Source organism: Danio rerio, chromosome 15, assembly GCF_052040795.2.
Source record: "Danio rerio strain M-AB ecotype USA chromosome 15, GRCz13ab, whole genome shotgun sequence".
Taxonomy (NCBI): Eukaryota; Metazoa; Chordata; class Actinopteri; order Cypriniformes; family Danionidae; genus Danio; species Danio rerio.
The window spans coordinates 29,213,740-29,225,000 of NC_141035.1; the positions used below are offsets into that span (position 1 = coordinate 29,213,740).

General features: G+C 35.7%; 1 protein-coding gene across 2 annotated transcripts in view; it reads right to left on the reverse strand.

Annotated features, from left to right (window-relative positions):
• Positions 1-11,261, reverse strand: part of rpa1 (replication protein A1) — a 40,649-nt gene that overhangs the window by 11,169 nt on the left and 18,219 nt on the right. For both annotated transcript variants that reach the window (XR_015508369.1, NM_199811.2), the window contains exon 13: positions 5,482-5,611. Coding sequence is in view for 1 of the 2 variants with exons in the window: in NM_199811.2 (NP_956105.2) it covers positions 5,482-5,611 (130 nt within the window). In the remaining variant the exon portion in view is untranslated. The remainder of the gene's footprint in view (positions 1-5,481; positions 5,612-11,261) is intronic.

Sequence of the window (11,261 nt, forward strand, 5' to 3'; positions counted from 1 at the left end):
AATTTTAAATAGACTTGAAATAGTAGACTTGAATAGGCTTTAAATATGTAATGGTCCACAGTTAAGTGATGACAACAGAATTCAACTATTAATAATCCTAAAGTTGATTTATTGTGTTTGAGACGTATGCTTGCAATCTGGCATAGACAACAATATTAGACCTTTTTTTTTTTACACTGGTAAAATCAGACATTTGTCATTATCAGATTCCCTCTTGCATTATATTCAACATTATTTAGGCTAGAGTAGTTATACTGACCTAGTAACCTTTAATTGTCATGCACTACACTCTAAAATGCGATATGATCATCTGAATGATGTGCACGCTTTTGGTATCACTTTCACTGCCGAGTGCTGGTCATGTCATGGCTGCCAAACGATTGTCTGTGCAACAAACTGAACGTTATTTACAACTTTATTACCTGTTATTCACAGCCTATGTGGGTTCTGTTCACTAATGTCGACATCATTGGCATGCACGCATTCTCTCAGTAGTAAACAAACAGTGCATCAGCTCGTGTGTCACAAATACGGCATTACACTATTATGTAAACGGACAGATCAGATTTATTGAGGCACTCCATTTTGAACGTCATTAAACTTGCGATAATGTGGTACTTCTAAGCGGTTTAATGACGTAGAAGGAAGAGAATGTGTGCTTATCCTAAAATTTCAGACCCACTGCTCCAGCCCGCCACAATTCGCACCCACCAGACCTAAGATTTCTCTCGTACCCACAAATTCCTCTGAATGGTTGAGGACACTATATATAAACCATAGGTGCAAGCTGCGATAATGGCCCTTTCCCTGATCCTCCACCTCAAAGTCATTTTAAAGTTGGGCAAATTTCGCATATTTTGCAGAGCTAAAGGCAAGACAATTTCTTCCATTGTGGCTAGTGTGACGCAAATGCTAGAACCCACCTAAACTGCATGCACAATGTCGTATTGTATGGCAAGTGTAAACACACGAGTCAGATATGGGCTCAATCAAAAGAATATGTAAACAGACAAAAAAAATCAGATATAGGCAACAAATCGGAATTGGGCATCAAGACCTGTGAGTGTTAACACATTCTTTTTTATTGTGAACCATATCTGAATCATGTGTTAATGTATATAAAACAATGTGAAGACTTGTACAACCACCTTAAAGCATCTCTCCTGACCTTATAAATATATTTGGCTGAATCGTAGAAAAGCAGAATTAAAATCGTGTGTAGGGTCACATTGAGATTGCAAACTTTTTTCGATTAATCATGCAGTCCTATTGAACACCATGCTTTATTTGTGGGAATTAAATGCCTTAAATAAACTATGACCTAACATAAAAATATAAAGCACATCAGGCTTTTCCCATCTGAATACTAGTAGCATGCATAAACTCAATCACTGAATACCAACCAAAGCTATTCACATAAAAAGAACAAAACTAATTTCTTGTGTAAATGTGAAATATGCTTATTGAATCATTCACTTAACTCATCCAAAAAGTAATCACAAAATCAAAGAATTGCATGAAACGATTTCTTCGAAATAAATTCAACAGGCAAGCATTCAAGAGTTCACACTTAGCTAATGTTTGAATAAGTAAAAGTGTATTTGGCATGCTGTTCTGGGAGAGAGCTCTGAGTATCAATGAGCCAGGGGCTCCCTCAAATTAGGAAGGGGGGAAAGAGGGGAGTCTAAGCTCAGGTAGGTCTCAAGAACTCCCCTGCTATTGGATTTATGAAGGAGTGGAAAATGTCAGGGAGTAAGGGGGGTTTTGTTAAAAAAAAAAAAAAAAAAAAAAAAAAAAAAGGATGACAAATATAAGGATGGTGGCCTATTTTATATGCATTTGGATACGTCTGATTGATTGGTTAGTGATTGATGAAGCGAGACCAGCCGTGGTCAAACAAAGCATGTGATCCTCTCAAAATTGGTTTTATAAAACTTAACATTGTGATGGTAACAGTCAGCAAATATCAAATACCACCAACTTCAAAACTTGTCAGACAAAATTTTAAAGTAATTGGACTATAATTTACATTGCTTATGGATAGAAAAAGGTTGGTTTTCGAATTGATTGGGTTTCCAATTGAAAAATCTATCAATCTGGAGCAGTTTTTTATGATAAAAAGAGATATTGCATGTTTGAGGTTGAGAGGATTAAGGAGGTGAAGAGTCTTGAAGAGTCAGCTAAGGGCAATTGACCGTTTTAGAAATCACATATTAAGGGAAAAAATGGAGGACAGACACAGGAGACTGAGGATTACAGGGTGAAAAAGAGGTCAGTGGCTGAACATGACTCTCCTTTTCACAAGGCTCATGAGAAACACATTAAATCAAATCTTGCTAAGACAAACACACACAGCACCATGTTTACCCTGGTGACAATGGTCCTGATGAGAGCACACGGAAGAGATTCTTCTGAAATGGCCGTAAGAAACTCATGCTCCTCAGAAAATCAGGTCCCGATTCACATTTGTGCTGTAAAATTGACTCTTTAATGAAATGCAAAAAAAGGGCACTTTGTCTTTCTGAGGACTGAGATTTTAGCTTGCAGTGGATTTGTCATCTCTCATTGGACTATAATCTATAGAGAGCCTCTGGCAAAGTCTTAACCCCATATTTTCTAAGGAAATTGGATACGAAAACAACAACAAATGGCAAAAACATGTTACTACTGTAATTGATTTCTCTTCTAACTGGTTTACTGCTGACCACCCAGTTGTTTCGCTTTGAGAATTCGACCCCAATTAACTTCTTGAAGGGCTGGAATTGATATTCCATGTCACTTCAAATAAATAAAAAGCCTCCCGGGAAATGTGAACGACAAAGGCAGAGAGCGGACAGGCTTGCTATTCAATATGCGAAATATCCCTGTAAATTACTGTCATTTCACTTAGTGACAATATAAAATCCCTCTGAACATGTCTGCCTCACTGAAATACAATAATTAATCCAGTAAATACCTATGTAATTATTGTCACATTCGTTCAGTAGTTGAATGGGTTCTAACAAAGAGTGCAGAAAGCAACATTTGTCAAAGCTGCCTTACAATATGGCTGCCAAATTGATTTCCTCTAAACAAATGCCATGTAGCACTTTAGGAAGTCCAAGTTTTTTGGTTTTAATAGCTTTAATGGAAAAATTCTGATATTTAAGCATCATTAAATAAAATTATCATCACAAATCCCTGTTCTCAACATATCCAAAAATACATTCAACGTTCCATTAAATCGTTCTCAATTGTTATTTTCTTTAAATAAATATGTTTTTAAAAATAAAATCTACCTTCACTAAAGAAATGTCAATATCCTTTTTAAGACTTGGAAATATATAAAAAATGTGTCTTAAAATAGCTTTAACAAGGACTTTAGTTATGGCAACATGGGAAAGAGAACTAGGACACAAACTTTTTGCAAGTACAGTTAATTACAGACAACTGGCAGGGGGCTTTTAGCAGCCTGACCTTCAGTCCCAACAGAGCAGAAAGTATGAGATCAGGTTTAAATCAGTATTCATCTTTTCACAGAGAAAATGTTCAAGTTTGGTTAACATTTTTATGTTAAAAGTTCTTCAGTAATTAACAAAAAAGGTGATTGTTTTTGTTTATATTTGATTTATTTTCTGAGGTACCTAAATTGGCATACATTACATTAAATTTCAACTAGTTTGTTATCATCTACTAAAATGATAGTATCATGACAACTATTCAGAAAAACAAAAATAGGCTGCAGACAAGGTCAGATTTATTATGCAGCTTATCTGTAGTATAATCTCTTAATTATTAGGCTCAGTAAATGTAGTCATGCTAATCTCCATTCCCCATCTCCAGTGCTGAATGTGAGTAATGCTTTAAGCACACACCTTGGGAAGATTGGAAGGGCATTACAATGTGTGATTAATGAGCAGAGAGAAAAGTAACCGTGTAGCTAAGTGTAAGCATCCCTGTTTTTTTTTTTTTTTTTTTTTTGTTACAGAACATGTAACACAGGACCAACTGATTACAATTAATCAGATGAACAGAAAATGAGAACATAAGGTGATGCCCTGCAAAGCACTTCTAATGTACGTTCTAAAGGAATTTCTAAAAGGGGTTATACTTATTACTTTTTTTCTTATGACTTTTTTTCTGTGAACATTTGATACATGCATAAAGGTTTTGATATTCATCAATACAAAATTAATTTTGTCATTCTGTTAAAATATACAAAAAAACTAAAAATAAAAAATCAAATCAAATTAATTTAAATATAACTAAAGCTATAGAAATTTAAAAATAAATAAAAACCCAACTAAATGAAACAGACAATAATCTAAAAATAATTAAAACAGTAGCTAATTATGCTAAATATAGTACATATACAGGTAAAAAAAAAAAAAAAGTTACGTTTTATGATTAATATTGTTTATATTATTTAAATTTCAGCAGTGTATTGATTTTATTTGAATTTTTTATTTTGGAGAACACATGGATTAATGGAATGACACATGATAGGGATGTGAACCTAAACTGGTTTCACAGTTCAGTTACGATTATGTAATCGATTTGGTTGACTGTGCTTTCTATCTACAAATGTATATTTTACTCACAACACAAGAATAAAATTTTGTCTTTTAATACAAGGAATCAGATATATGAACTGTACCTTTAAATTTGACCTGATCAAAGAAATCACTCTTTCGGATCTATCAAACAAAACTCAAGTACATGCAGAGAAAACAACATGAGCTTTCATAGCAAATAAACAAATGTAAAAATTAATACCTTTTGCTTATTAAGCGTTGTCGAGAAAGTTCTTAAACGCATACGAGTTGTCATTGTGTAATCATCAGTGCAAATGTCTCGACTATAAACTGTTATCCCAGTACTTCTGTTAATTAATTGTTTGTAATTAACTGAAAAAGTATAAAAAAAAAACTAATCTTTTTCGATCAATTGCAGCGCTTCGAAGGATTAATAAACATTAGCAAATCATTATCATTTATCATTCTTGTTCAGTGGGTTTGAATTGAGATCAGTTACACACCTACAATTCACAAGCAGTGAATTGTGCACAGTTGTCTGCTTTTTAAGTAGTTGGAGCACTTTAATTGACCTCCCTTGACATAGTTACAGCGACATAGCACGTATAAACAATGTCAGTACATAATAACCAATTATGATCCATTAGTGAACAGATACCAAATCGTCTGCATCACGGTGCATCAAAAACAATTTGTTAACCCTAATAGACATTTGAAACAAGTGAGCAATAGCCATAAAGAGAGGAATAAATGAATACATAGACAGACAATATGATATATAGATAAACAAAAATGATATAAATGGAATAAATAACAGAAAATGAGCAACAGACAGAAAAAACAGGCAAAGTACCAAACAATAAGACAAAAAGCAATATACAGACAGATAAACAATTGCGAAAAATTAGACAGACATCATAATGCAGTTTGTTCAAAGGTAAAAAAATAAAAATAAAAATCTACATACTTTGTCTCCATGGCCAAGATGCTCATTTTTGACTTCCGCCAGGGTCTTCCAGTTTGTGTTTCCACCACCACCTGGTCCTCTCAGCTCTGTCATGGACTGTCCATCCAATGCATGTCCTTCCTTATCATACCTGTAAACACACAAAACAAAAATAATGAGTAATGCTGTCGATCATCAAAAAAACAAAAAAACAGTTTATTCATACATACAGGCAATAGCTCATCTGTTCAGGCAGATAATAGCTAATATCTTAACTACATCTACAGGAGCCATAAAAATAGTCAGAAAAAAAACAGCAGTGTTGGCCATAGAGGCACTGGGGGCTACTTGTGAAACGAATCAACAGTATAGGAACGGTTCAGGGAGATGGGGTCAGGGCAGCAATGGTGAAATCAGAAACCCATTTTCACTAACGCTCAAGAGTGGCTCAGAAGACAGAGGTTGGGGAGAGAGAAAAAAAAAAAACTTTACAAAAAAAACATACTTAGGATGAAGCAGTGTATCTGAGGAATCAATACAGCATTATAGACTAGAGACCGTAGGGTTGAGTATCGGAGGGGTAGACTGGTAAATACAAGAGTTCAGGGCTTGCTCTGGAAGGCATGACTAATTGAAAATATCCACCTTAATAGACAAGCGCCTGGCTGCTTTGGCGGTCCTATTTTTCCATTTGAAAAATGGGTTTAATTCTAAAGCATGATCTTTCACCTATGCTCTTAGCTCTTTTGTAATATCACCATCCTTGCGTACTTCGTTACTATAGTGATGCACTGCAAAAAGAATCAGCCTACTTTAGACCAATTTCTTTTTACTCTCCCAACCATTTCCATCACACTTCAATGAAAATATACTGAGAAAAAGCATGCTTGTTGTCAAACATATTCATACAACAGTGACGGTAAATGATACTATGCTTAGAAAAAAAAAGAAACTAATTGCGAATCTTGTGAATGAGTCATAGTCATGAAAATAAACAATACTGCAGAACAAAACAAACTATTCACATGGCCAAAACCTGATGGTGTACGGTAATTGGCTGACCGAGTCCAATGTATGGATGACTGGTGGTGCCATCGTGGAAGGCAGAATGAACACCAGAGGAGCAAATTGGAAATGGCATGTGCTTTAGAGCAGTGGAGTGACAGGCTGGCGCTCACTGCAGCGTGTCTGAACTGAGCAGAGCAGACAACAAGAGGAAAGCAGTGAGATTGAGCACTGAACGGACTGTCACATGTCAGAGGACATGAAACGCTTGTGACAGGAATAGCAAGAGAGGGAAGCAAATTAAGAATATGCACGCATCTACAGGGGATGCCATTAGTAACTCTTGCTTGAGTTGAGTGCTTTGTTTCTCAACAGCTTAAAAAATGTGCTTATTTAAAAATAATGCAGAAAAAAATGTATGGAAGAAACAGAAATAGTTCAGCTCAAAAGTGCCATGTGTCTCTTTCCAAAATCATTCCCTTTTCACTGATGTAGTAAACAGTACAGGCAGCCTTTTGATTGGAACCTTTTGCAAACAAAGTAGTGTGAAGAATGTTTAAATATGCACAGCAAATGGTCAATATTTTTAAAGGTCCTATAAAATTAGAAGAATGAGTGTTGTCAGTTTTTAAGATATCTATAAGCTAGTGTGCCCCCAAAACAGTGACAAAATTTGCATTTAGATGATATAAAACTGATTTAAGCATGTCAAGCTTATAGTTTGTCACTTCCGCCTAAATGGATCAACAATTGTACCCATGTCACCTCATACTTCAGTTTCTCATCAAATCTTAACCAATCAATTGCTTTCTAGTACCTGACATGCCCCCTCCCCTTCAAGACGCTTCTTATAAAGATGCACTTGAGCTCAACCACTCTCAAGGCTGATTTATACTTCTGCGTCAAACGGCGGCGTATGCTACGGCGCTGACGCATAGCCCTTCGCCGTGGTCATCGGCGTCGCTGACGTGCACTTCTCAAAAATTGTAACTACACGTAGCAACAGCGCGTAGCGCAAGCTCTGTGATTGGTTGGCTTGGTATCGCTGATGAGTCTGGGCGGGACCGAGAACCGCGTGAATGGCGCGAGCCAAGTGTGTCGTCCCATGAAGGAGCTCCTGATGGAAAGTTTTGTTTTGTGTTTAACTCATAGTTAAAGCTGTTGCACGTCCGCCGGTTCCTGCCTCAAAATGAGCGAGTTTGAGCAACTTGTACATCCCGGAAGTGTTTAGGAAAAGCAAAACAGCAGAGAAGAAATTCGACACAGAGAAACATTAACACCGCACTGCCCACTAGCGTTTCGGAAGTGTTAATGCAGACCAACAGAGACAGCGCGCAGAAGTATAAATGCACAGCTACGGGCGTTGCATGCGCCGTGGGTCACGCCGGTCACTTGACGCAGTAGTATAAACCAGGCTTTACTGGCAAAGCGGTGATAAAGCAAAGTGCTATTGGCATTGTTTTTTTGTTTTGTTTTTTAAAGGGAGAAGCTACACTACGTTCCACCTTCTCTTCATGTTTCGGTTGAGATTACATTAAACATTGAATAAAAATGCTTATTTTAAAGCACTTCATGGGACCTTTAAAGAAAAACAAAAAGCAATGATCAATTGAAGAACAGCTTTTAAGAAAGTAACTGTTAAATTAAGCAGATTCTTTTGTTGGCCAATGTTGGGAATTTTTCTGCCCGGCTTGAACCAAATGCAACATCTCTTTCAAAGTTACAATTACATTGCTGAATGCAGATGCCTGTTGTATCAACAGCTGCTTTTCCACGATCATGCTGAACTATTTTGAGGACAGCCAGGTTTAGCTTCACATAGAAACAAAAGCTGGAAGAGCACAGCACAATTACAAATCATTCTCTGCCCATAATTCTAAGCATCACTAGACAACCATGCCAGCTTCTCCATAGATAGAATACGGAATCTGACTTTTTGTTATTCAACAAAGTAAACACTAGAAAAAAAAAGACAAAAACTAAAAATTTGAGATCATTATCTGCATTATGGTTTCATTACAATTGCGTGATCAAGGCAAAGACTGACACATCTGCATTATATTCTAAAGAGCTCCGTTATCAGCACCAGTGGAAAATGAAAACGTTTCTGTGCTGCACGAACCAGATAAGCAAACAGCCTGATAGTGGATAAGCTAACCATGTGTCAGTAAACACAGCATTTCTTTTAAAGAGTCAGGTCATGTGATGCACGAAAAACAAATTGATAAAAAAAAGGACATTTTTTGAAGCACAAGCTTATATCAGAAGTTGCAATTTGTTCCACACACAAAGCTCCTCTATGGCTTGAAAATACTTGGAATATTACCATACCAGTCATATGGACTGCTTATAAAGCTTGGCAAGATAAATCCTCATAGAAAAGCCTTTTGTGGGACAAGTAAACAATAACATTCATTTCACAGTTCCTTTGCAGAGCAGCCAATGCTCTCTCGAAGCTCACTGTACAACAGTATTCCCTGTGGAGAACTTTAGTCATCATAATTAAGCCAAGTGGACATACAAATGACTTCCTTTAAATAAAACTGAGCATCTAAAACCCATGACCCTCATTTAAAATCTCAAATAGAGCTTGATGGAGACATCTAGTGTAGGAGTGCCAGCACAGACAGACTCCTTGGTGTGTGTTGCTTTATTCCACACGCTGGTTTGAAGGCTCTGACAGGTGGGGTGAAGGCAGAAGAGGCTCCACAGCCTCTGAGAAGACTGTCAGAAATGAGCCAGTCAGAGTAATTGGCAACCTATGACTAAGAGTGCATCAGCGAATGAGAAAGAATGATAATGAACAGGGTGAGAGTGGCAGGGTACAAAGGAATGATGGGAGGCGTGACTGCTGGTGGAATATCAAGTCCACTGCAGGAGAAGCCGATTGAGAGTGGTCCTAATCTCTGACGCCATCTATTGGACAAAATAAAACACGCAGTAATGTTGACTATCTATAACAATATATTTAAACAATGAGGCAATTCTGCCATTTATATAACTGACTGTTACTCGAATACCAAGCAGGGGTTTGCAATGACTTCAATATATGAAGTACCAGAAGTGATGCTTCTTATATTATTTGACTAAAGAAGATCCAAAACATTTCACTATTACTGAAAACACTCACAAAGAGTAACTGCTCCAAAATAAAACAGCATTATAGAAATACCTTACTTTCCTTGGCTCAGAAATCAGTTTTATTAATGACAATTCATAATTAAAAATGTTCACAAATTAACAATATCTATTATACATAACTATATAAAAGGTGACCATGTGTCTCAACAGAAATTAAACCAATGATGTAATATTACCATTAAAATAAATCTAAAACCAAAGTCACATGCACTGAAAATTCCCTTGGTCCATGTCTTCTAACAACTTTAGAAGATATAAAGCATCTACAATATAAATAATATGAATAACCTAATACCAGTAAGGCTGACAATAAGAAGAACTGTGAAGACAAATCCCTACACTGAGCTTTAGAGCGTGAGAACGAATGATCCTCAATCAATGTGATTAATTGGATTGACTTTAATTGGCAAACAACATCTGAGTGCCTTAACATGTTCAACTCCATGAGGACCAGACTTCAAGCTTAACAGTTCAAAGATGGTCATTGTCATTTAAAGCCTAGATGAAACTGTGTTTGCTACACATTTTACTTAAGTTACAAAGTGAAATGCATTAGAATGTACTAAAAGAAGGTGAAGAAAAAAAAATGTGAAGACAAAAGAAAAAGATAGTAGATGGAGGGGGGGCAAAAAAGTGGACCTGGTGACAGTAAGCCACAAAAATGAAACATGAAGTATTATATCAGAGCTGGCCGATAAATCTGTGTTGATATTTATTGACCGAACACCATTGTCAATATCAATAAAAATTAGAGAGATTCGATTTGAAGTGCTATTTATTAAAATTAGGCAGCTGTAAGGATGTCGCCAGAGTGGCTTTTTGGTTTCTTTACTTGTGCATCCCAGCCAATGTAATGTAGCAATATGTATTTGAAAAATGTTGGTTAGTTCTTTTACTTGAAAGCTCAAATTTGATTGTCATAAGTTGTGTTGTTGACAGAGTTTGAGGTTTACTGTATCATTATTATTCACACCTTAAAGTTCGCAGATTGTTCAGTGTTTAGACTTTACCATTGCACACACTTTAACATTTTATTTATCAGGTTTAAGAGTCTCTTTAACTCTTATGTTTATTTTATTACAACGAGATAAGATAGTTTAAATATTTTTTTTTTACTATTAAAATTATTTGAAATAGCAATGTTGATCAATTAAAATAAATCCTAATATTCCTAAACAGATTTTTAAAAAAATATTCAATAATAAAACGTTTTTTTTTTTTGCAATATCACCCAGCCCTCTATTAAATAAATGTTTTTTTCCCTTTGAAATAACATGCACAATAAGTGTATAATGAAAGCAAATAAGTTCTGAATTTGGATCACTAGCTGAATTTACAAAAGCATTAATAATAAATCCTAAAAAATAAGTCTTATGTTGATTTAATTGGTGACCAAAACAGATTAATAGTACGGTTAAAAAATGCATTCATTTACTAGCCTATTGTTTTAACCACGTAAAATAGACTGCTCTAACACCAGTAAAATAAAGTTACATATGCAAGAGGCCTCAGAAGTATAGAAGAGGCCCAGTATGAGAAGTGTTGGAAAATAAGGTCTGAATTTGGATCATTAGCTGAATTTACAGAAGCATTGATAATAAATACTTTAAAAAGTCTCATTTTGGTTCAATTAGTGACCAAAACAGAAATAGTAC